The sequence below is a fragment of the Tasmannia lanceolata genome, unplaced genomic scaffold (assembly GCF_043159265.1).
Source record: "Tasmannia lanceolata isolate RefF3 unplaced genomic scaffold, GAP_Taslan_0.1 ptg000007l, whole genome shotgun sequence".
In the NCBI taxonomy this organism is placed as follows: domain Eukaryota; kingdom Viridiplantae; phylum Streptophyta; class Magnoliopsida; order Canellales; family Winteraceae; genus Tasmannia; species Tasmannia lanceolata.
In genome coordinates this window covers 13,795,340-13,821,771 of record NW_027518684.1, presented here as the reverse complement: position 1 = coordinate 13,821,771, position 26,432 = coordinate 13,795,340, and the positions used below count along the sequence as shown (strand labels likewise).

The 26,432-nt window shown below is 38.6% G+C and overlaps 2 protein-coding genes across 6 annotated transcripts in view; one reads left to right on the top strand and one right to left on the bottom strand.

The window, feature by feature from the left end:
* LOC143882000 (Glyceraldehyde-3-phosphate dehydrogenase-like family protein) overlaps positions 1–10,516 on the bottom strand; it is a 37,076-nt gene extending 26,560 nt beyond the window's left edge. The window contains exons 1-5 of one of the 5 annotated variants that reach the window (XR_013252067.1): positions 10,326–10,510; positions 10,195–10,232; positions 9,363–10,088; positions 7,198–7,241; positions 5,439–5,515 (exon numbers count right to left, since the gene is read on the bottom strand). Coding sequence is in view for 4 of the 5 variants with exons in the window: in XM_077385371.1 (XP_077241486.1) it covers positions 5,439–5,515; positions 7,198–7,241; positions 9,363–10,088; positions 10,195–10,215 (868 nt within the window). In the remaining variant the exon portion in view is untranslated. Of the gene's footprint in view, positions 1–5,438; positions 5,516–7,197; positions 7,242–9,362; positions 10,089–10,194; positions 10,233–10,325 lie in introns of all 5 variants that reach the window. The other 4 variants (XM_077385371.1, XM_077385369.1, XM_077385370.1 and 1 more) reach the window with 4 other exon arrangements.
* A 3,308-nt stretch (positions 10,517–13,824) lies between these two features.
* On the top strand, positions 13,825–24,448 carry LOC143881999 (uncharacterized). Its single transcript, XM_077385367.1, has 3 exons — positions 13,825–14,133; positions 22,510–23,022; positions 23,997–24,448. The coding sequence occupies exons 1-3, from the start codon at positions 13,903–13,905 to the stop codon at positions 24,222–24,224; spliced, it is 972 nt and encodes a 323-aa protein (XP_077241482.1). The 5' UTR covers positions 13,825–13,902; the 3' UTR covers positions 24,225–24,448.
* Positions 24,449–26,432: the final 1,984 nt, after the last annotated feature.

The following is a 26,432-nucleotide window of genomic DNA, read 5'->3' as shown; positions in this document are numbered from 1 at the left end:
GCTTATTTATTGTTATCATATTTATCTTTTATGCTGTGCTGGCAGAGTCCTGGCTATTGTGGTCTTTGTACTCTTATATATCCTTGAACTTCTATGAAATAAAAGAAGATTTTAGCTGCTATTTTCCTGCTCTTGTACGAGGGACTGGTTCTCCCAAACGAACCACTTCTCTTCTCTTTCTTTTCTACTTCCAGGTACCTAAGGGTGTCAATTTTGGCTCGAGCTCGGCTGGCCAGGCTCGGCTCGGCTCGTTAAGGCTCGTTAAGGATTTAATATATTTAACTATATATATTATATATTAATATATACACTAAAAGGGTTGTCCAGGGAGTGAATGGGGGGGAGGCAAAATATGTCACTTTTTTTGGGAACCCCATTTGTTACTTGGACCACCCCCCGTGGTGTAAAAAGAGTAGTCAAATTACACTAGATAGGGCTGTCCGGGGAAGATGAGGGGTGTGAATATATCATTGCCTTAATATATACCGAGCTCGGTAAGGCTCGCGAGCCTAGCCGAGCCTGACCGAGCCTGAGCCTGGTTCGAGCCCGAGCCGAGCCGAGCCTGGCCAAGCTCGGCTCGGCTCGTTTACACCCCTACAGGTACCTATCATTTGGTATCAGAGCGAAGTTCGATCTTGGTATGACAAAAAGGACTCGGGCCAATTCGAAGATGGAAGAAAGAGTAGAAAAATTAGAAGCATCAGTGAGGGACTTGGTTGAAATGGTTTCTAAGGTGATGGAAAGCCATAGTAAGAAAGCTGTGGAAGATGAAACTTTGGGCAGAAAGGGGGCTTTTGTACATTCATGTCCGGATGGCAATGGAGGTTCCACATCTGGTTCTTCGGATGGGTCTGTCCAAACGAGTTTCACTCAGTTGGATTTCCCTAAATACGATGGATCAAAAGAACCGGTGGGATGGGCTTATCGCGCGGAGCAGTTTTTTCAGTTCCACCAAACTAGTGAAGAATTGAAGATCCCCCTACTTCATTCCACATGGAAGGAAAAGCCCTCCAATAGTCCCAATGGTATGAGAAGACTCATAAGAACATGGAGTGGAATGAGTTTAAGCTAGCGATGTGTGTTAGAGTTGGCCTACGGAGTTGGAAGACTTTGATTCAGCACTCAGCAAGCTTCGCCAAACAGCTTCAGTACGGGAATATCATAAACAATTAGAGAGGCTGTATAACATGGTTGAGAAGGCCTTGGTTGGAACTTTTGTCGGAGCCTCAAAGATGAGTTGGCGGGTGAAGTTCAGGTCTTCCGTCCAAAGACATTGAATGAGGCTATCGGCTTGGCACGCATGATGGAAAAGAAAATCCAGCATGGCAAGGCTACAATGGTTGAGCTCAATTTGAATATCCCAACTTCAGATCTGAAGGTTCCTCGAAGGCTTACAATAGGTGAGATGAAGGAGAGACGTTCTGACAGGTTGTGCTACAATTGTGATGAACACTTTGTTCCCGGTCAGAAGTGCAAGTTTCCCCAATTTCAGTTGATAGAAGTTCTTGACCGTGACAAGGAAGAAGAAGAAGAAACTCACGAAGAAGAGCATCCGCCTTGAGGACAAGGCTGTTTTCAAGGGGGAAGGAGTGTTAATTTGTAGATTTTCAGTCGTTCGATAGTCACGTTTGGAATTCCGAATAAAGTCCATGTAGGTAGTTTTGATTAGGAGTCCTGAATATTAGGTCTGTTGCTTATTTATTGTTATCATATTTATCTTTTATGATGTGCTTGCAGAGTCCTGGCTATTGTGGTCTCTGTACTCTTATATATCCTTGAACTTTTATAAAATAATAGAAGATTTTAGCTGCTATTTTCGTGCTCTTGTACAAGGGACTGGTTATCCCAAACGAACCACTTCTCTTCTCTTTCTCTTCAACTTCCAGGTACCTAACAAAGAACTGATTTGTTGGGCTGCCCGTGGATTACCTAGTGTGCTGTGTTAACTCCACTACGGAGTTTCTTGTGATTCAGTCTACGAGAGTAGTGTTTGGTACGATTTACCTTTTTGCGACTTTCTATTATGGCAGAAACAAAACCCCTAATCATAGATCTGTCATCTTTTCAACTAACTACTGTCGAACTAATGGGCCAAATTACATATTGTGGGCCCAATCTGTCAAGTTGCCTTGGCTGCACATGGTAAAATGAAGTTTTTTTTTGTTTGTTTTTTTTTAATGATAAAGTGGTACAATGAAGTTTTTAACAGAAGCCAGCACACCCAAATTAGACTTATATTGATTGGCTTCGAGAAAAACTATCAAATTATGACATGGCTGTGGCACTCTATGGAACGTAAGTGGGCGCAAATGTCATTCCTTAATATAGATAAGGACAATTGGGGCTCTATTCGAGAGAGATACTCTTTTGAAGCCAATACCTCCATGACCTATGACATGCTTAAAAACATCATCTTGTTTTAGCAAGGAGACGAGTCTCAGTGAATACAACAGCAGGTTGCAAGGCACCTGGGAAGACCTCCATATATCAATCGTTGACCAATGACCTGGAACCTTAAGGGGCTGTTTGGATACCTGGATTTTAGAATCCAGGTTTTAGTTTGAAAGCCATGGCAGTGCTCTGCATTCTTAGTTTCAATTCTCTTTAGCTCATGGATTTTAAGTAAGAAATCCAGATTTTAGAAATCTCTCCCCCATCCTGAGATTTCTAAAACCTGGAAACACAACGATCTGCTACTCTCTTGCTCGACGGAAAGAAGGGCGAGAAATCAGAAAACGACGGACGGTCTCCTTCTCTCGTCTCCCATCCAAGATTTTGATGAAATCCAAGATCCTAAAATCCGCGAATCCAAAAGGCCCCTAAAGAGTTTATGGTGGCTGAATTTCAGTTTGGTCTTGGCCCAAACTAAAATTCTGTATGTGGAAATATCTTGGTATGTGAAGAACTACTCTCTTTGAGTAATCTATACGCTTGACTCCAACATATAGGACTCTCTTGCAAATAATCTTCCTCTTTGAATGTTGTCATGGATCTGATTTGGCTACTACTGTTGGTCACAGTGATCGTGGTCATGGCCATGGTTGTTCTGGTCGTGGTCGAGGTTGTGATCCATGGGAAGGTTTTGATCGTGGTTGAGGTCATGGTGCCCACAAGTATATGCATTATGGTTGATCTAATCACAGTACGGACAAATTCGGCAAATCTGCTTGGGATGATACTTCTCAAACTGCTTCTAGTGGGAGTCCGCACGTAGCTCCCACATGACTCAGCGGTGCTCTCACGTGATATTTTGATAAACTTGTTAAATCTGCCCAACCTTTGTATGTCTTTCCATCTTCTTCACCTGCTACCTTGGCTCATATATGTATTGTTTCTTTCCTCGCCTCGCACAAACTCACTCCTTGGGTCATCAAAGTAAGTGTGTTTGATCATATGACCGATCAGTCTTTTGTATTTACTTCCTCTAACTAGTCACATTCATTCTCTGGTAACTTTGGCTAATGGCTCCCTTATTGCTGTGGCAGGTCATGGCACTGTATGTCCCATCAAGTCCCTTTCATTATCCTTGGTTCTGCATATTCCTAAATGGCCTATTAATTTACTATATGTTAGAACCATTAAAAAAAAATTACTATATGTTAGTAAGCTTACTAAGAAACTCCATCGTTTTGTAACTTTTAAGCATCTTCTTGTGTGCTTTAGGATCTAATTATTAGAAGGAAAATTGGGGGAGAGGTTGAGTTGTGTGGCCACTAGTATTTGGGTCGTAACCATTTATGTGCGGCTTTGCATTATATTGTCTCATCTCAGCTCTAGCACAACCTCCTTGGTCGTTCGTCTCTCAAGAATTTAAAGTCAATGAGTCTATTACTGCTTTACAGTGTAAGTTTTTTAGTGGGTAGACAACACAGGGTCACCTTTTCTCGGATATCATTGTTACAATCCTGCTTCATGAAAAAAGTTTGCACGTACAGATGTCACATTCTTGTGGATACTCCATTATTTGCTTCACTGGATCAGCTATCCTCTTCTAATGATCATGATTCCACCTTTTCCTTCCGTTACCTACATATTTTCCTTTGTCAGAACCAACTGTCTTTCCTATGCAAATCCTGAACTTCGTAGTGTTCCTTGGCGGCCATTAAAGATCAACACGTAAAGGAAAATACAAGCTTTGACTCAACCTATCCTTCAATCCTCACCTATGAATATTCTACCATTAACCCTTCTTCGGTTGACCTTATTATTGCAATTCGAAAAGGTGCATGGTACTGCACTCATCATTCAATTGCGAACTTTGATTCTTTTGCTTGCTTGTCATCCACATATAAAGATTTGTTGCATCTCTTTCTTCGACTATTCTAGCTCGTACTCGCCAAGAGGCGATGTCTAATGATGGATGAAGGCCATGGACAATGAAATGACTTGTTAATCGAAATCAAATGTGGGAACTATTTGACTTACCTCCAAGAAAGCTTGTTTGTAGGATGTCGTTATGTTTACACTAAGTCTACCACATTGAATGGTTGAGGGCTTGAAAGACTGATTAGTGGTCAAAGGATACACACAAATATTTGGTATTGACTATTCCGAAACAATTTGCATCGATGGCTAAACTAAATCCAGTAATTATTTCAATTGCATCCAAAAATGATTGGCCATTATGGCAGCTTGATGTTAAGAATGCCTTTCTTCATGGCAATATTCAAGAAGAGGTTTATATTAAGCAACGTATGTTGCCCGAAAAAAGATAGATAAGCTCTGATTTAAGATGTCACTGAAAAAATTATGATATACTAAGGAATGCAAATGCTCAATGTATAATACCAAATCAAGGTTTAAAATTTCGTTTTCAATGTCGGTTTCGGGAAATTTCGGCCAGAATTCGGTAATATAAAAAATTTCGGCCATGTTCCAAAATTTCGGGAAATTTTGCGAAATTTTGGGAAAAGCCAAAATATTTTGGAAAAAAATAGAAATGGCCAAAATTTCGAAATCTAGGTTGACACGGAATATGTGTACTTTTAGTGTCGGCCCTAGCCGAAATCCGAAATTTCGGTATTTCGGCCGAAACTTTAAACCATGTACCAAATAACATACGGAGTATTATATAAACGTTAGAGCCTATGGTACTATAAAGCACAATACATGCGCATAAAAATTTGTGGAATCTACTATTGGTTAAAACTTAAAACCTATATATATGCAAATATACTACATACTAAATTCCATAGAATACATTCTATATTCAATACTAAATACTTAGCGTTGAACATAGTTGTCAAATGTAAACCCATTCTAACAATTATGAAGGTGAAAGTGTTGAACATGTTCTTGCCATGCTCCGGGTGTTCATGATATTTCTGCAGGCTATATTCTGAATATAATTATTTACTGAGAAACTAACAGCTTCCAGTCTATCATCAATTTTAAAATAACTATTGCTTAGTAGCAAGTTAAGATGCCAATTAAATGACCTTTTCCCCCATTCTTGGAAACATGCTTGAAGCTTCCCTTTGCATTTGCCAAATGGTGAGATTGAGATTTCTGGAATCTGCACAAAACTTAATTTCATGTAATTTTTTGAAGAGACAAGGACAAGTTTATTAGAGAAAAGAAAGGAAACAAAAAAGGGTGCAATATGGCCCAAACAGGGGGGAAAGAGAAAAAGAGCAGACAAATAAGGGGAGACCCAAATACATGTCTAGGGCAAAAGAGAGAATTATAAATCAATAACAAATTGGTCCTATTAAATCCTTTGCTAGCTAATGAATCTGATATATCGTTAGAATTTTACGGACACGCATAAGATGGATTGAGATCCCTTTCCGTATCAAAAACTAAAATTTGCTGATCTCCACAGTTCGAAGTGAGCACACTATAAGAGCCAACATGAACTTTTACTTCATCGCAATCTGCAATGCTAAGAGAGTGAGAGAACAACCATTGGCATTACATAATGTTGGCAAGACCTTGGTTGCCCTAAGAACTCCTGCCAAAGTTCAGCTTAAGCAATTTGGATGGGGTTGGAGTTAATTCGGACACAATCCTATCATGTTTGGGAAAGGTTGATGGCATCTCCTCACTCTTTCAAACAAATCATACACAAAAACCCATTAGAATTCTTTCTTCGAGCCAAATCAATTACAGATACTCTAATGTCCATAGTCAAACTCCATGAGGCTTAGAGAATTAGAGCAGCCAAAAAATCCTCATGTAGTCAAACTCCTCCGTCCGAAAATTGAGCATAGAAGGCAGTCGGCGAACGAAATGGAGGACGGTTTGGCAAAACAAGGAGTACTGCTAGAAGAGATGTCCATTCATATTCTGCCGGTGCTATGGGGAATGGAGTGGGATAGAAGTGTTATTTCCTTTTTCCTTGTCTTTCAATTCTCTGTGATGTAATTTTGGTGGGATTCATTCCAGTTTCCCGACTTGGGGACATCTTGTCCCCTTTTTTTGGCATTTTTCATGGTTAATAAAAGTCAATTGAAAAAAATCCTCAAGTTTCTTGGTTTCACACTCCCCATAGAAGCACATATGGAGTGATGCTCGCAAGGTTCTGCCTTGTCACCAAAAGGATCTCTTACCAAACCTAGGAAAAGAGCCATGTCTCCAAGAACTCCCAAAATATATCAAAACAAGAAAGAAGGGATCACCAAATAGAGAGTTACAGACTACCACTTGTAAGGTGATATGTTGATTCCTCCACCTCCGTACACATGTACACATTTTTAAGCCTAAAGAACTTTTTATTCAAGATGTGCAAGTGTTAAAGTTAAACGCCACTGTCGTCCAAGGAAAAGCAAACCCCAAGAGGGTCCCAGACGGTCGAAACAATAGCAAAAAGAGACAGAGTTTCACAAACAACTTTTGATGTATTTTGTTTGAACTTGATGGTTTGGTATGAGATGCCTAGCTTGTAATTTTTTCTTTTTTTATTTTGTTTTTTATCGTGCCTACGTTAGCTTTGGCTAGCATGGTTTTTCTTGTTTAGTAAAATTTTACTTCTTCAAAATAATAGTTCCACATACAACAAAAGACGAGACAAGGAAGACTCATCAAGAACATAATGTTATTATGCCGACCTAGACTCCCTAATAATTTTCAAAAGGAGGACACAAAGACACTTACTAATGATCTAATGAGAGAAAACAAGTAATCAAGCCCATCATTTTTAAGGTTGCCCAATTGTCATAGATGCAAGAAAACAAGAATGTGTATAGAAGGACGTACCTCATATGTGGTGATTCTCGTTTCCCAGATACATAATGATTCCCCTAGAGTATAAGTGCAAAACAAGATGGTGGTCAAACAATTGACAAAGTATGAGAGAAAGCAACTTGCGTTGCGATACAAAAATTAAGTATTACTCATATGTGTAACTCAAGAAGCAAAGAGCAGCATGATAAATTAGGGGTTAATTTCCTTTTGAGTTAGATATCAAGAATTATGCAGGGTTAACAGAAGATTTGACAAAGAAAAAGAACTTTTACACGTAGTCAGGAACAAGAAAATATATATGTTGAGACAATGCAGTTAGGGAATCAAATAAGATCTCATCTTGAATATGGTATCCAATCAAGAAAATAGTCAAAATGCATGTTTGATTCCTGTAAAGAATGGGCATATACAGGTTCAATTTTTTTTCCTGAAACATATTAAGCATGTATTCATGCAATATGCATGCCTAGTGAAAATTGTAAGCATCTTACTAGAATAAAAGTAAACACATCCCTCTCCTTATATCATTAGGAAGAGCTCTAGATTATGCTTGAAAACCAGCCTCACCCTCCCCCCTCGTGTGCGCATGTATAGTAGATGGGACACGGCGTATCGGCATTCATTAGCATAAAGCCAATCATTTATTTTTTTAAGAATGGCAGCATAGAGCCTATCATTACATGGCATGATCGCCGTTTCTAGTCAAAATGCTCAGAAAAAACACAAAACCATTTGATGGAGCTCTGGATTGTGCATAACCATCTGAAGCCTTTGAAGCTTAGACACATTATTATGGTTAAAGCATGCAATCATTGGTGGCAGACTCTTTTTTTTCTTTGAGTGGTTTTGTGGCAGAGTTAGTTTCATCTTGTAAGCAATTTTAGCCTTAAAATTAAATAATAACAATAATAATACTGATAACAAAGAAGAAGAAGATGGTTATGTGATCCATGGCCTATACTTCAAAATTATTGAAAGAATATTTTTGGACTTTCTAGAACAACATTCTCAATCGAGGAGATTAAATTTCATCATAGGTGGGCCTATCAAAGTGCTGAACTAGTGTGTCATGGGTGGGTCATGGGTGGATCCATCTAAGAGATGTACCTATTAAGATGCAGAAGAGAGAAAGAACTAGAGATTGAGAGAAGTAGTGAGCTATTCTCAACGTGGGAAAGATCTTTTATTAAAACCCTTAACGCGCTTATTAGGAAAATAACACTAGTACCCTTAACGAACGAATGAGAGAAAATAAGAATTGGGTTAATACATAAAAATGCAAACATGTTACAGGCCCGTTCATATGTGTGCAACCCAACAGGCAAAAATCAAAGAATCCTATCAAATTCTTTTTCCTTTTGATGTTGATGATGTATTGGAGATTTTTGTTACGCCTGTAGGATCTAAGATAGACTACAAGTTTCTAATCAATAGACAATTTACCTCAAAATTAATCATTAAGTCACTCTTGTAACGCATCCAGTTCTCCTGTTCCTTGTGACATTTTTTTTTGACACACATACTTTCTCACAATTAGAGAAAATTGCGTCGATGTGAAAACATGCCCAACAACCCACATAGTTGCGGACAGGGATAAATATCTTTTGACACACTGTGGATACTGCAAGATATAGTACCTAATCCGGCGTAGCAGTATCAGAAGCAGGGAAAAGCACTTACCATATGGCGGCGGCACCCATCATAACCACACTCTCCTATCATAATTTTGCAAGCACATAAACATACAGAACTACTTAATCCCGCTAACAGACTCATCATAATATGCTATTGGAGATCTGTAATAACATTTCCTGTTCTAATAATGTGATAATTCCATCATGAAGGTAGTGGCCGTGCCCACGATCAAGATGAGGTATTTGCTGCAACAAGAAGGTTTGTCTAAATAATGTAACAAAATAATTACATGAGAGAGAAACAATACCATGTATTTCAACATTTTAGGGTGTCAAACAAATGCATACCTAAACAGTCTCCTGATATTAAATAAACAAGACTCAAATAGAAAAGTCGGGCAACTAAATAAAAATACAAATATCAAATATCTCATACGAAGACAAAAACCACCTAGAGTACAAATGTGGAGCACCTATTTTCAATCCCTTGATTAAACAATAAGTAAACCGATTCATAAAATACATGAGGAAGATGAAAACTACCTGAGACTGCTGCTTGCCAACAGTTTGCAAGTTCTTTTGATTCTGATGCATTTGAACAGGACAATGAGTCCCTTGCATGTGCTGAGCAACAATAGGTGATTCTTGCATGGCATTTTGACCCATGCTACTCGGAATAAACATGGGAGGATTAATAGGGAGTTGTGAGCATTGCATTGGCATAATTTGATTTAAATTTGCCATTATATTCTGCGAGAAAGTCTGCCCATGTAGCATACCCATAACTTGGTTTAGATTCTGAGACATTTGATTAGAACAAAATTGCCCGCGTGGTTGCAATGGCATATTTTGACTAAAATTTTGCATATGTGAACACCCATTTGACATAATTTGATTGAAGTTGGGTCCCTGATTCTGCAAGAAAAACTGTCCATTCACTTGTGGGGGCACCATTTGATTCAAATTTTGCGGCACATTACAAAATTGCTGATGTGAGGGGAATGACATAACTGGACTCATATTTTGCTGGGCATTATGCGAAAAAAACTGACCATGTGGCTGAACAAGATGAGGAGGTGGTCTATTCAGCATAGCTAAATTGTTCCCATGAAAATTACTAAAATGGGTATTTCGATTATCGAAAGGTGTCACCATTGGAACTGCGAACTGATGATTGGGAGCATGTAACTGAGGTTGAAATTGTGGTGGGTTATTCAAACCTAATGGGTTGTGTTGGGGACATGAGACCTGATGGGTGTGATTGCTCCCCTGTTTTATTACATGAACAATCATTATAACAAAAAAATAAGATGCAAATTTACAAGAAAAATAAAACAATGAGGGAATAAAAAACCAAAATTACTAGAAAAATTACCCGTTCCATATTGCCTCTCATGATAATCAAAACCCTAGCTGTAAAATGGGGGGAGAGGAAGATATTGTAATTGAAAACATTGAAAAAACGAAGAGAGGAATATTTCTATGGCATAAAAGTAAATAGCTTACCTTCCGAGGGGCTTTGCGGGCACTGAGTTTCTCCAGTCTCTCGGAAAAAAAGAACCTTCCCGCCGAACAGGCAGAATCGAAAGAGAAACCTGGGATTGAATAAGGTGGAAATCTATGAGGTCGAATTAGCACGGGAAATGATATCAACACAACCATGTTTTGATACTTGCACTAAACCGAAGGAGATCCAGTGTATGGAGCAATCAGGACCGTTTAATCCTTCCCATAAGAAGTAGATCAGTCCTTCTGTAGTCATACATAAATTGGAATAAAAGTAAGGGGTGGATATATCACTCTCCTTCTTCTAGTAGGGCACTAGGGCTTTCGCAACAGATCTCTAATTAATTCAATAATAAAAAAAGGGAAATGTTATCAGCACTACTGTATTTTGATGATGGCACTCCTCACTATTTTAAAAGTATGGGATGGCCCGCACCATAGGATGATCCAAACCGTCCATTAGATGGGCCACAACCTAAATAGGATGTGCCCTAAAAATCATTTCCATAGGTTGATACTAACCCTCCAATCTAAAGAGGGTTAGGATCAACCCTCTAACATGCAGATCGGAGGGTTAGGATCAACCTATGGAAATAAGTTTTGGGGCACGACCTATTTAGGTTGTGGCCCATCTAATGGACGGTTTGGATCATCCTATGGTGCGGGCCATACGGTACTTTTAATAAAGTGAGGAGTGCCCTCATCAAAATACAGCAGTGCTGATAACATTTCCCTAAAAAAATTAATTTAACAATGAGATGAGAAGCATGATTGGATTGAAAAGGAGATTAGGAACCAATTTGCACAACTTGGTATTCCTCTTACTCAAGTTTATTCATCAGTACACCCTACACTAGGGTGTGTTGGAACATGAGGAGATTAATTTGGGAGAAATTAAAAAAAGGTATACCCTAACTATCAACCTCCACCTAGTTACCACAATTGGGATTGGGCCTGTAGCTCAACAGTTGAGGCTTTATTTCTCAACCTTAAGTTCTCAGGTCTGATCCCAGCTTACCTATTAAATAAAAGAAAAAACCTCCACCTAGTCGGTATCCCCTTCGAGAATAATTATATTCTATGAATTGAGTCTCACCAAAAAAAAAAAAAAAAAAAAAAAACCAGACGAGAGTAAAGATTTGAAGGCTGAAATTTTCACGAGGAAAACACTTTGAAAACGGGATTCCGTTTGGAAAATAAAAATGGGATAGACATGATTGTCGATTTCACCTTTTTTTATAGGTGTATCTATTGCTTTTATGAGTCACGGAAACAACTTCTTTGCAAAGCAGGGTAAGGCTGCGTACATCTAGCCCTCCCAGACCCCGCAATGGCGGGAGCTTCGTGCACACTAGGCCGCCCTTATTTTATGGGGATTTGAACCCTCTCCTTTGTCTTTTAGTGTACGCGGCTCCATTGATTGATGCCCATTTTTTTCCCAAAACAGAATCCTGTTTTGCTTGCAAATCTCTTTTTGAAATATGTGACAGATTAGAAGACGAATGGTATGTTGGTTGCATGACAGCTATGTAAGTTATTGATTACGAGAAGATATCAATGCGCATGGAGTTCTGCTGTGTGATTCTCTGGTGCTATTCCCAGGCATGCCTTCACTTGTTGGGTGGCAATGAGGGGGAGGCTCCTGACTGCTGATAGGTTAATTAAGTTTGGGATCCAGGCTGCCCCTTTCTGCCCCCTTTGCATTCATGGGTCTGAAAGCCTTAATCACTTATTTTTCCAATGCCCTTATTCCAAATGGATATGGGGTACCATTTGGAGGAGACTGAATATTAGGAGGAGGAGTAAAGACATTACCGAAGAAGTTGAATGGATTCGAGATCAGTTTGGAGGAAAAGGGCGGCTTTGCACTGTTGTTTCATGCTACAATTTATAATATCTGGTACAAGAGAAACAACAGGATTCATGGCAAGCAAAGTATTCACAAGCATCAGGTCCTTCGGAATATCCTTCAAGAGGTGAAAATCAAACTCATTGTCCTCCAAAGAGATGATTCCATGGAACCTCGAAATGTCGAAGCGCCAGATTATTCAATCTGCCATGTCTCAGAAAGTTCAGAAACACTGCACTTGGGCAAAGCCCCCCATTTGAACTATCAAAGTAAACACTGATGCCTCTCTTATGGAGGACAATGCGGGGGTAGGAGGGATCATAAGAAACTATGAAGGCAGGGGTCTAAAGATGTTCGCAATAAATGTTCTTCCAGGAAGTATCCACCTGTTGGAATTAAAAGCAATCCTCCAAGGTCTCATTCTGGCAAGAAAGCACAACATGGCTGATATCTGGGTGGAATCGGACTCTCTAATAGCAGTAAATGTTGTCCTCAAAAAATATAAATGCCCATGGAAAGGAATTCCGACTCTTGCCAATATCTATAAATGTATGGCTGAGTCAAATTTTTTGAGCACAAGTCACATTTGGCGAGAAGCAAACTCTGTTGCAGACTTCTTATCCAAGACTGATTGTGCTGTTAATGGAGATGACCTGAGCATAGAATCAGCCCGTCCCATTTTGCTAGACCTCATGGCTCAAGACTCTAGTGGAGCCATATACACTAGGTTGTAATCCTCTCCATGATCAAGGTTCTCTTGATTTGGAGTGCTTTCTGGTGGGATCTGGTGCCCTCTCCCTTGCCTTCCTGCTTTTTGTGCTTTATTTGGGAGCATGTTCCTAGTTTGTTGGCTTTTGAGCCCCCTTAGATTGTAATTTCTTTTTTCTTTAATGGTTTCCGGTGGGGGTCTTGCCTAACCCGAGCTTACTCATAAAAAAAAAGGAAAAAGATATCAATGCGCAAATAGTGAAAAATCAAAGGACTCAATTATTTTAACCAGAAATTACTATTACTGACAAACCTTGCTTGAACAACTTAATGAACTTAATATATGAAAATGGTTACTCAGTATACTCCTGTAAACTTCTTGTTAGAGATCGATTGGGAGGTACTCAATAGCAAGTAATTATGAGGTACTTAGTTGAGTTAGAGCCATCCATTCAAGATGCATTATGGATTCATCCATATCCCTGCTCCAAAATCATTTTCATTGGATGACATAGCCCTCATATCAGTAGAGGAACTGCACATTATGGAAACCTCTACAGATCAGAGAACTGCAAATGATTTTTGAGGCACAACCTATTTACGTCGTGACCAAGCACATGGACGGTTTCGATCATCCTATGGAGTGGGCCGTGCAATACTTTTTGAAAAATACTGAACAATACGGCCACACACCATACAATATCTCCTCACATACTCCCCTAAAATCCTCTCCATACTATTATCCTAACCCTCCGAAATTTGGCATAAGGAACAGAAATAGAATGAATGGTCTCAGAAATGTTACAGTTGGCGAATGCCTTATTCCAGCATACGCTATTCTTATTCCTGTATACGCTATTCTTTTCTTTTTTTATGTCCGAAGGAATTGCATTGTCAAGAACCTTCCAATCAGTTCCGCCTCATTCCAACACACGCTAATCTTATTTCTCTGTGTTGCCTCCATACACTGAATTTCATTTTCAGGAGCCTCATCTCTCTCTCTCTCTCTACCCCTCTATAATGGCAACAATCATAAGAGTTCCACCCCCTTTTCTCCCTACACCACCCCTCAGCATCACATCTATTCGAACTCAAAATCGTCTAAGCTTCTCTTTCAAACAGAGATGCATAATACCCAAAAGAAAAGCTTCCCTTTTATCAAACAAATCCCTCCACCTCCCAACGTTTCTGCCATTTGCTTCCTATGAAGAATCTACAGAGACGAGCGAGTCTGAAGAAACAGAAACCCAGGTTATTTGTGTCTTTTTTTTCTTCTTCTTATTTTTAATGCTGTTCTACATGCATTTCTTAGATTTCGTTGTTCTAAGCTCTGCAGCATATGCAAAAACAAATGGGTTTTTGTTTTTGCAGAGAAACCTATATGGAATCGATTGAGATTTTGGTTTAATTGAAGTCGAGGGTTTTAAAAACAAAGATAATATGCAATTCCTATCTTTCTCAAATTGACAGTAAAGCTTGTTATGTGTTCGTGTTCGTGTTTTTACTCAACTAGACTCTGTTTATTGGATTGGAGTTTTGGTGGGTTTTAATTCTTTTATTCTAAAACCGGATATTGTTCTCTTCTTTCATTTATTCTTGTGATTAGCAAGCTATTTAATTAATGAAAGCCTATTAGCTCTGAAGGACAGTGAATCAAATGTGCAAAAATGCATAGGAATGCCTCATTCTTTGGAAATAATATAAGATATTCATACAACCAATGCCTCATTCGTACATAAATGCGTAGGAATGGCATAGGAATGCCTTATTCTTTAGATTGGTTATTGTTTTTGCCGGAATTTTCACCAGTTCTGATAACAGTTGTAATCAGCCCAACCCCTTATCTGTTGCGGCAATTCATCATCGTTTTGAAGTATTTACCATAAAAGGTGAGTGCTGTGATTTATTTCTTGCTAAGATATATTTCTGTGTTGAATTAAGATTTGGATCCGTTTGATAAACTTTGTAACCAAAAGCTACCTGCTGACTTTGGTCTTATCATTTGGTAAAGATTCATAAATTGGTATCAAAGTTAAAATGGCTTCTAGAAAGCCCTGTGTTCCTAATTCTAATAAAAATGTTCCAGAAAACGAGGAGGCTATGGGATTAATTCAGCAACAAGGGAATTAGTTCACCAAAAGGAAGAAAGAATTATCAAAATGATTAAACAACGAGGAGAGAAACATGACCGAGGGAGTTGAAGGAGATGAGTGAGCAATTTGACCAATTTGGTGCTGGTCTTACTCAACTCGCGTAATCAAGGGATGCATTTAAATTAGGGTGTGTTGAAACATGTTGAGATCAATCTAGGCAAAATTAAAGAGGTAAACCCTAGATATCAATGCTTACCCAATTAGTATCTCTCTCGACAATAATTTCAGCCCATGAATTGCATTCCACAAGAGAATAATCAATGGGAGCAAGGTATTAAGATCAGAATTCTCAAATTGTGTAGATTTCTCGAATTTTGTGGCAGGTTGGAAGTTGAAGAGTATCTTTATTGTGTAGCCTCGGTGGAAGTTCTCTATTACAAGGGCGTACCAATGCATAAAAAGGTGTTGTTAGCTGCCTTGAGGCTCCGAGGTCGTGCGACAGTACGGTGGGAATCAATGAAAATTCAAAGGGCTCAATAATTCCAACCGGAGATTACTAATTGGGAGGAGATAAAAAGATTGATGGGAGAGAAATTCCTGACAAAATCTATATGAGCGTACCCATAAGCTTACTCTAGGTACAAAAACAGTTTCCCAATGTGTTGAGGAGCTCTATAAACTGCCTGTTCGAATTTGGTTGGGAGACACCCTAGAGCAATTGATTTTAAGGTGCTTGAGGGTTGAAGCCTTCTATTCATGATGGGTTTCATAACCATACTTTTGGGACTGTTTCTAAGGCTAAAGTAAAATATCAATCCATTGAAGAAATTCAGAAGAAGGTGCCATTTGGACATCCATTTTCATTCAACAATAGATCGTCTTTCTATCCGACCTCTAATCTGTGTCAGTAAGGTCGAATCAAGATAATTTTCAAGCCTCTTATCTCTAACATAATACTTTTATGGCCTCACATGTGACTTCGTCCAAAACACCTAAAAGAGTCAATGTGATGCGTTTTCAGCATGGAAAGATCGACAACAACTCATAGTGCAAGAAGAAAGTAAAGAAAATTTGGGAGAACAAGCCTGCAAGGAATGATTTGATGAAGGCGATGGAGGTGTTCTAGGGTCATGTTCTTTATGAAGACACTCATGGCCTTTACTTGGTTAGTAGGGTACCTCCTATACTCCTAAGACGGATGAAGCACTTTGGTTGGGACATAATATATTCTCTACCATATGTTCTACTAGAGGACATAGAGCCGAGCTCGTCATTTAGTTAAGAACTTGTGAGACTCTGATTTCTCAAGAAGCAGTGAACAAAATCAACTTGAAGGTAGAAACACACACTCAAGTCTCAACCATACAAACTAGCGTAGTTGAATAACTCTACGACAAAGTCTCAAAGGTAATTAGTTTCATTTTCTTTTGGTAACAACGATAAAGATAATGTGTCTAATATTTTGCCCGGGGGACATTAGTAATTTGGTAGGAGTGACATACATGATAGAAGAAAGAGTTCTTACTCTTTTTGCATGAATGATGGGAAATTCATCTCGATGCCCTCCAAAAGTGAGTCAATTTCCGACAAGGGAAAGGGTATAATGCGTCTTTTGAGGCAAGAGTTTGAGACTGAGTTGAAGGAAGATATTGTGGTTTTCACACTCGTTTCAAAAGGAGAAATTTCAGAATAAGATGCATTAGATTTACCCATGCCTGTTAAAGCAATCTAGACAACTATGATGAGGTCTTTCTAGAGGCGTTACCTTCTACTTTACCACCGATGCACAGCTTTCACACAAAGTTTCAGGTTTTAGTTTTGGTATGCGTTTCCGTCGTGACAAATGAAAATATGTCGGTTTCAAATGGAAATTTTGGTGGAAATCCTGTAAAATCATGAAAACGTAAGGAAACATATACAAATAATGAACATTTAATATGAAACTTCATGAAATTCTAGAATAAGCACAAATATGCATTAAAAACCATCACATAAGTAAAAAAAAAAATACCCATAATAGTTTGATGACATTGAACACCTAGTGAAATTTGTTGTCACAGGTCTTATAATTTAGTACTTATGTAATTCATAATTTCATATAAATATTTATACACAATTACATACACCGCATTTTACATGCAATTCAAATAAATATAATTATGTAATTACAACTGTTATTGTATACCACCAATACACTTGCACTTTTGATTTCAGTATGTGTTGATTTCGGTATGTGTTTCGGTGGGGATTGAAGTCGAAACAAAAATATTTTGTTCGGTGGGGATTGAAACAAAAATATTTTGTTCGTTTCATGTTAGTTTCGATGGAAATTTAAAATCATCCGCTCTCATTTCAAAAGGAAAATTTTCAGAACAACAAGATGCATTAGATATGTTAAAGTAGTACTAGAAGGGTATGTTGATGTCTTTTCATAAGAGTTACCTTCTACTTTACCATCGATGCGCAACGTGCAACACCACATCGACCTTATGTGAGATGCTACTTTTACCAAATCAACCTCATTACAATCGACTGAACTGTTTTTGTTTCCATCCACACCAAAATGCATACCGAAACCAAAAGAGTGTGTTGGTGGTATATCATATCAATATGTATTACATAATTTCATTTATATGAATTGCATGTGAAATGTTTTGTATGAATCATGTATAAATATTTATATGAATTACGTGTGAAATGTGGCATGTCTTGAATTATAAGACATGTGCAGCAGCACATGTCACTAGGCGTTTGATGTTAAACCATAATGGATAACTGTCTTTCTTATGTGGTCTTTAAGTGTGTATTTGTGCTTATTCTAGAATTCCCTGAAGTTTCATCTTAAACTTTTTGTCATCTATATATGTTTCCACACGTTTCTATGATTTTAGGGCCCGTTTGGATGCCAAGAAGATTTTGATTTTGATTTCTCACATTTGCAGCCCTTTTTGCATTGTAATTTGGATCAGATCAAATTCTTGGATTTCTAATTCAGCAGCTGACAGTGAAAAAAAATCAGATTTCTAAGTTTGCTGTGGAAATAAGAAATTGGAAATCCACAGATCTGGCAATTTCCTTCACCTTCTTTGCTCCTCAACCTCTCCCCTCCACTAGGAAGTACGCCCTTGCTTCTCTGTCTCCCTCTACATGAGCTTCTGGATCTATTCATTTTGCAGTCAAAACTCAATTTCAAATCCAAATTCAGAGTATGAGGTATCCAAAGGGGCCCTTATAGGATTTCCATAGAAATTTCCAACCGAAACTGAAACTAAAATGTCTCCGTTTTCATGGCTACCAAAATCAAAACTGAAACTGAAATTTAAAACCTTGATTATAATGTCGCCTAAGGAGCATTTTTTTTTTTGAATGGTATGTCGCCTAAGGAGCATGAAGATATGAGAAGGCAAATAGAAGAGCTTTTAGAAAGGTGACATGTCAGAGAGAGCACTAGCTTCTTATTTGAGAGTTTTTATATGGTGTAAGGCCTTACAACTATACGGTGGAGGTACCACGCTTGATATTTGATCTAAAAGCAGCTCACTTTTTGAGAAGCTGCCGTTAGATCAAATATCAAGAGTGGTACCTCCACGTTACCAAGGCCTTATAGTTGTAAGGCCTTACACCATATAAGGGCGGCCCAGTGCACCAGGCTCCCGCCATTATGGGGTCTGGGGAGGGCTAGATGTACGCAGCCTTACACATGTTTTTTAGAGAGGCTGTTTCCGTGACTTGAACCCGTGACCACCAGGTCACAATGGAGCAACCTTATCGTTGCGCCAAGGCCCGCCCTCTGCCTTGCACCATATAATTTCTCATTTGGTTCCGACCCTTTTAGTTCCAAAGAGACATAGGTCATGGTGGGTGTGCATCAACAACAGAGCAATCGATAAGATTATGAATAAAAATCATTTTCCTATTTCTAGTTTAGATGCTGTGTTGGAGCAACTTAGCGGAGCTTCAATGTTCTTTTAGATTGATCTTAAGAACGATCATCACCAAATTCGTATTCAACTTAGGGATGAATTGATGACAGCTTTCAAGACAAGAGAAGGATTGTATGAGAAGATGGTCATGCCTTTTGGACTATCTAATGTGCGAAACATATCTATGAAGGTGTTGAATGCAGTGTTAAGTCCCTTCATTTGCATATTTGTGTTGGTGTACTTCAATGACATACTCATTTATGGTTCGGATATGGATTTACATCTCAAACATCTATGAGAAATTTTGGAGGCATTGCGGAAGGAAATGCTCATTTCCAACTTTAAGAAATGCGACTTAGCAACCTCTAAGTTTATCTTTTTGGGCTATAAATATAAATCGAAGGAATCAAGCCAGATGAAACAACAATGCAACCGATCGAAGGGCTAGCACCTACTACTATTCATGAGGTACGCTCTTTCCTGGGACTTGTTAGCTTTTATAGAAGATTAGTGAGAGGATTCAATACCATTAGGGCTCCTATCATTGATTTGTTGAAGTTGGGAGCTTTTGAATGAACTTTTAAAGCTTCTATGGCTTTTGAGGAGATCAAGGTACTCAGTAGTGCACATTATTTAGCCCTACTTGATTTTGACAAATTATTTGAGCTTGATTGTGATGCAATCTTGCATCGGTATTGAGTTTGTCAGCTAAACTTTGAGGCCCATGGGTTATTTTAGTAGGAAATTAAGGGGTGCTACAATTTTGATTTTTGACTTGCAGAATCATTGTGATTTATGTCGGCAGCCCATTATTGAGCAGGAGGATCCTTCCACAGCGTGGTTCCTTCCTTCATCTGTGCTGCAGAAGCTCAATTTTGACTGATGTTGCATTGGGAGCATGGGCCCGAATGCCCAATTGTATTGGAGGGATTATTAGGAACCATGAGGGGGAATGCCAGTTTGGCACTTTCTGGGGTGGGGGTCTATTGACTCGTCAAAATTAAAGGGACTGCTTTGCCGTGTCGTCTCAAGGCTACTCATGGAGAACTTTGCGATTTGTGCCATTGTTGAAGGTGACTCTGACGCAGGGTAGACGTAGTAGCGGAAAGTCTGTAGCATAAGCTTTTAAAGGTGCTTAGGTTAAGGTAAGTTAAAGGGAAGCTTAGAGGAAAAGGGTTGAAAAGGGCCGTTGGGACTGTAGAAATAGTTGAAAGGGTACTTGGTTTTATGTAAAAGGCGATGAAAACATTAGAATTTCAGGCATTCAAACATATGGAAGTATAGGTGGTTCTATGGGGAATTATAAGAGTTGGTTACTAGTGGAAAAGGTGAAAAGAATGGATCTTGGAGGCAGTTAAAGTTTGCAAGAACAGGTTAGAGGTAATAAGATGTATTCTTGGTAGGTTACAACTAAACAAGAATTGGTTAATGGTTGGTTAACGAATTGGAGGTTGGTGATTGGGTAGTGTCGAGAAACAAGATTTTGGTTGGTCAAAGGTAATAATCGGTTTGGGCTCTTGGGTAGTTATTTCAAGAATTTGGTGGTTATGGAATCATGAAGAAGGTGGGTTTCGGTTGGACGAAAAGAAGTTCTGTTAAACAAAGGATTATGCAGTCTGAAATTCTGGGATGGGAGGCTGAGCAAGGACGGGCTAATTGGCGGTTTGGTGGGAGTTTCGGGCTGGGATTTGGAAGGTTTCAATCCACTAACATGGGATGAATGGGAGGTCGGTTGAAGGTGAAAACCTGCGGTTGCAGTTGGCTGTTTTAGGTGACTGAAATTGATTAAAAAAGGGTTGAAAATTTGCCTATAAACTAAGAAGGATTTCAGCTGTTGGGTGAATTATAGAGGCTGAGAACTAGAGAATCGGCTAACTAATGGGATTTTTGGGTTGTATGCATGGTTTTAAATTTCGGTTTCGGCCAAAATTTGAGGGGTAAGCGAAACCGAAGTTTTTGCCGAAATTCGGTAAAGGCGCATGAAATGTCATTTTTTTGGGCCGAAATTTTGGTAATTTTGGCTGAAATTCGGTAAAGGAATAAAAAATTAATATTTTTTCCACATTTCAGCTGAAATTTGGTTAAGTTTCGGCCGTTTCGGTCTTGGTACGTTTCGGTCTTGGTCTCTACCGAAATCCGAAATTTTGGATTTTGGTCGAATTTTAAAACCATGGTTGTATGAGGCAGGGATTAAGGGGCTGTTTTGGAGGTGCAAGGAAGGGGAAAACAGGGACTGATTGTTTGGAGGTTTGGGGCAATTAAACAAGGCTGTTGTTGGGATATTGGGACACAGTTTGGTTGCAGTTTTGGAGGGCTGTTCTTACGTGAAAACCATGGGTTTTTGCAGTTTTTGGAGGGCTTTTCAATAGATTTATCACCATTAAGAAAACCCTAAACCTAACTGAACTGAGGCTAGAGTTGGTCAAAGATTTAGTTTTTTCTTCTTTTATGTTGATTGAACATTGGTTTTTAGTATATTAGAATAGAAATACATATGCTAATAGATCAATTATGTCAACAACTCGTGTAAGTGTATTTCCAGAAAATAAATTGCTTTTTTTTTGCATAAACTTGCCTCAGAGTGGAAGTATTTTGTCAAAAGCCAGTCTCTGGTGGCCTTCTCACTGATTAGTTAGAATTTATAACCATCTAGCAAACAAGAGCTTGGACTTGGTTTTATGTCATCGTCTCTTCTTGTCCTCAAATGCCCATGCTATTTTTCAACATTTTCCAATTTGATAAGTTGTTCAACTTTCCTACCTACCTCTGCGCCAAAATCAGTCACCCTGCTGTGATCATGGGAAGTCATGTGGAGATTCTCAATAGATTCAGAGCACCTCCTCACCAAAATCAGTTGCCCTCCTGAGATCATGGGAAGTCATGTGGAGATTCTCAATAGTTCAGAGATCATGGTTGGCCATTTGTACAAATAACATGAAGAGAGAGGCTTAATAAAATCACCTTTACAAGTATTGCCTTGGCCGCTCTTCAAACTAGTCTCTCACCCCATTCACATTCTCCATCCAATTCTCATTATATTTGGATTCTAGAGACGGTTTAGTGGACAACTGTTGACTGATAAGCGAGCAGTTAAGTGGAGGAAAGACTTTACACTCTTTATCTCAGCTAACCAGCAAAAGATACATAGATTTTCATCATTTTTGTTTTTTGTTGAGCTGTTCCTACCCTTTCAAATTGACCCAAAGTCAACCAGTGCCACTCCACACTACCATCTTTTAATAATGGCATAACTCACTTTGTTTTACAGTTTTCTGATTGGATGTTGATCACGTCTTGAGTATTCTAACAGCTGTCATAAGCTAATTAAAAAGTTGTGAAACAAAATGAGTAGTGCCATTATCAAAAGATGATAGTGTGAATATCAGCGCCCCCCCCCCCCCCCCCCCCACACACACACAGATAGATATATTAGAAACTTTACCCAATATTTCCTTTATCTTGAAAATTATTAAGAAATGGTTTTGTTTCATTAAAGTTGGGGCCTTGCAGCATCATCCGAAAACATGTTTCTCCACACTGATGTTATTTCATTTTTGTATTTACGCTGTTGTTGCCTTCCACCTTTTGATGCTAATAAATCTGTTTTACAGGAAAATTCCGATGATGAAGTAACTGACGACGTTGACAATGGGGGCGTTGTTGATGCAGAAGACAAAACAGCTTCGGTTGTAATGGCATCGTTACAATCATATAAAGAGGCATTGGCAAATGACGACAAATCCACACTTGCTGAGATAGAGGCCTTTCTTCTATCCATAGAAGATGAGAAGAAATCTCTTGAGAACAAAGTCTATACTTTGTCTGAAGAATTGTCAGCAGGAAGGGATCGCATTCTTAGGATCGGTGCAGACTTTGATAACTTTAGGAAACGGACCGAAAGAGAAAAGCTTTCGTTGGTGACAAATGCGCAAGGAGAAGTGGTTGAGAGTCTTTTGCCGGTATTGGACAATTTTGAAAGAGCTAAGACTCAGATCAAGGTAGAGACAGAGGGAGAAGAGAAAATAAACAGCAGCTATCAGAGCATATATAAACAGTTCGTTGAGATTCTGAGTTCACTAGGAGTCATCCCTGTGGAGACGGTTGGAAATTCATTTGACCCGTTGGTGAGTTTTTCTGTTTCCCTACAAGGTTTTGTAGATATTATCGTGTTTTATGTTCTCAATTTTAAACAGTGGTCAACTTCTTCACAACTTTTTTTGGACACCTAATGTGTAACTATGTGATAAACTTCTTTAAAACTTCAAAATTCGAACATGCTAGGATTTTTCATAATGTATAAGTACGCATCTGCAAAAAGATTCTCCAGTTATACTTTACTAAATGCTGAGTTAGTGTAGATTTGTTCTGTTTAGTTTCAATAGATTTGCTCTGTTTGGTTTAAATTTTTTGTTTTCTCATTAAGAATTTGAGGGGTTTCTGTGAAAATAGATATTTACATGTGCTTACCAAAAAAAAAAAAAAAAACAGGAATACTCCTCATTTCAAAACACCATATATTTGTCCTAATACTTTCAGTACCATTAAAATAATTGCACAGTATTTTCACCTTTCTCCATTAATAGTCTACTTGTGACCATGGTTTGAAATTTCGACGGAAATCCAAAATTTTGGATTTCCGTCAACACCGACACCGAAACGACCAAAATCCGAAATTTACGAATCGTACAAAATTTCGGTAATTTCAGCGAAATATCACATAAAATATTAATTTTTTATTCCTTTACAAAATTTCAGCCGAAATTACCGAAATTTCGGCCAAAAAACGACATTTCAAGCGTCTTTACCCAATTTCGACGGCTGAAATTTCGGTTTTGGCTAGGTCCGAAATACATGCCAAAACCGAAATTTCAAACCATGCTTGTGACTACTAAAGTCATTTGAAAATAATTATGATGGTATTCCCTTTGATTAGCTTAGTGACTGATGTCTTGCCTGTGTGAAAAACCTTGAAACTTGAACCGGAATTGATGAGAGCCCAACACCAATTCTCCAAGTCAATTTGGAACTTATAAAAGTATATCCTTTACTAAATCACTTCCATTGTAAGTTTCTAACAAGCCTTCATTTGATTTTGAAGCTGCATGAGGCGATCATGCAGGAGGAATCTGTGGAGTTTGAAGAAGGAATTATACTCCAAGAATTCCGCAAAGGGTTCAAACTTGGTGACAGGCTCTTGCGCCCATCCATGGTGAAGGTATCATCCGGTCCGGGTCCCGCAAAACCCACTGAAGCAAGCCAGCAGGGCGATGAAGAAGCTGGTGATGAATCCAGCAAAGAGAGCAGTGATGATGGTCATTCTGTTTAGTTTCATTTGATATCTCAAATCCTATACTCAATTTTGTAAGAACAATTAGGCTTCACTGGTTAATGTGCTAGTGTTGGGGTTGGTTTTTCATGGGTCTGTGTGCTTATCTCAGGATGTAATGGGTTTGAAATTCGTTGGTGGAGATAACAATTGAAAGTTGTAACTGTAGAAAGAGGGGGCTGTACCCTTGCTTTTGCTATGAATTGCTTGGTATTTTCTTCTCTTATTATGATTTCCTGTTTGAGCTCCGAGGTCCTCCAATTCCCCCACTTGGTTTAGAGGTGAATCACACGAGACTATTTGGAATGGTATTTCCACCACCTTTTCAAACGCGATCGTCCCGCCCTGTTTGTTTTTTTTTGTTTTTCCTGAAAATGACTTCACTTGAGGAAAAGACAAACAAAAGGTGGTGGGAATACGTCACTCTTAGGAGAAGACAAACAAAAGAGGGTGGAAATACTGGAAAAGTGGGTGTGGGAATGTAAGGGTCTATGACTCTTTTTGCAATTCCTCCTTTCCATCTCCGATCTTATTTTTTTAGGGCGCTGGTTTTTTCACCGCTGTAGGATAATTCGCCCCCCTTTTTAACGTGCTTTGAGTTGCAGGCTTGCAGCCTACCCACAATTCCTCCCCGGGGGAGTATCACCCTTTTTTTTTTAATCATCGACACAATAATTCTCTATTGAAAAATGTCAGAGAACACTACACTTACAACCTTATAAAAACTTGGGTTATTTACTGTTACATGCTGGACATTTGAAAAAATGACAGAAAATGTGGACTTTTAAAAAAACTCTAAGAAATATTGTTTTATTAAAAACATAACTTTTTAGGACGAAAATACCCCTAACCTTAATTTATCTTTCTCTTCTTTGTTTTTACATTTTTTTACTTTTACTTTCAAGTTTTACAGTTTCATTTCTAGGTTTTACTCCTACCCTTTTTGTGTGAAACGGCTCATTTTCCGGCGATAGAAGCCTTCTTCTCCGGCGAAACATCTTCATTTCTCCGGCATATGCTCATTTGTCTTGAGAGGTTAGAAGGAGTTCTCTAGAGACGCCCATTTCTCATTTTTTTTCCTCCTCCAAATATTCAAAATCTCATTATCTTTGTAAGTATTTCCCATTTTCTAGTGGCTGTAGCCAAAATCAGTTGCCCAAAGAGCTTTCACCAGGCAAAAGGGTAGTGGAAGCCAAAATGGTACTCGCACGGGTTACAGTTTCATTTCTAGGTTTTACTCCTACACTTTTTGTGTGAAACGGCTCATTTTCCGGCGATAGAAGCCTTCTTCTCCGGCGAAACATCTTCATTTCTCCGGCATATGCTCATTTGTCTTGAGAGGTTAGAAGGAGTTCTCTAGAGACGCCCATTTCTCATTTTTTTTCCTCCTCCAAATATCCAAAATCTCATTATCTTTGTAAGTATTTCCCCTTTTCTAGTGGTTGTAGCCAAAATCAGTTGCCCAAAGAGCTTTCACTAGGCAAAAGGGTAGTGGAAGCTAAAATGGTACTCGCACGGGTTATTCATAGCAAACAAATAGGTTACTTGAAGCTAAAAAAATGTAACTCGAATCCAAAATCGATAGCTCAAACCCACAAAGTGATAGTCGAAGTCAAAATAAGAAGCAAGGCACTCGAAGCAAAATGTAAGTTATTTGAAGGCAAAAATGATAGTCGAAGCCCAAAAAATGCTAGTTGAAGCCAAAAAAAAGTTACTCGAAGCCAAAAATGATAGTCGAAGCAAAAAAAAATGATAGTCGAAGTCAATTTTTTTTTTACTTAAGCCAAAAAACTAGTCGATGCCAAAAAACAAATTACTCAAAGCCAGAAAAAGTTACTTGAAGCAAAAAAAAGAAGTCGAAGATAAAAAAAATTTAGTCGGAGCCAAAACGTGTTAGTCAAAGCGAAAAAAGAAGTTTGTCGAAGCCCAAAACGTGATAGTCGAAGCCAATAAATATTTCTCGAAGCTAAAATATATTAGTTAAAGACGAAAAAAGTTCCAAATGTTACTGGAATTCAAAAGTTTTAGTCGCAGCAAAAAACATGTTAGTTGAAGCAAAAAAACCAGTTATTCGAAGCCTAACAAGATTTAGTCGAAGCGAAAAACACAATGGCGAATGTTACAGGAAACACATTTTTCACTTCGACCAAGTAATTTTTGGCTTTGACCAAGTAAATTTTGGCTTCGAATATCCTGTTTTAGCTTCGA

Bases quoted from the DNA above. Each gene is read 5' to 3' on its own strand.
- LOC143881999 (XM_077385367.1), top strand. From the start codon at position 13,903: ATGGCAACAATCATAAGAGTTCCACCCCCTTTTCTCCCTACACCACCC. The intron at 14,134-22,509 runs GTTATTTGTGTC...TCTGTTTTACAG, and splicing joins CTGAAGAAACAGAAACCCAG to GAAAATTCCGATGATGAAGT. The intron at 23,023-23,996 runs GTGAGTTTTTCT...TTGATTTTGAAG, and splicing joins GAAATTCATTTGACCCGTTG to CTGCATGAGGCGATCATGCA.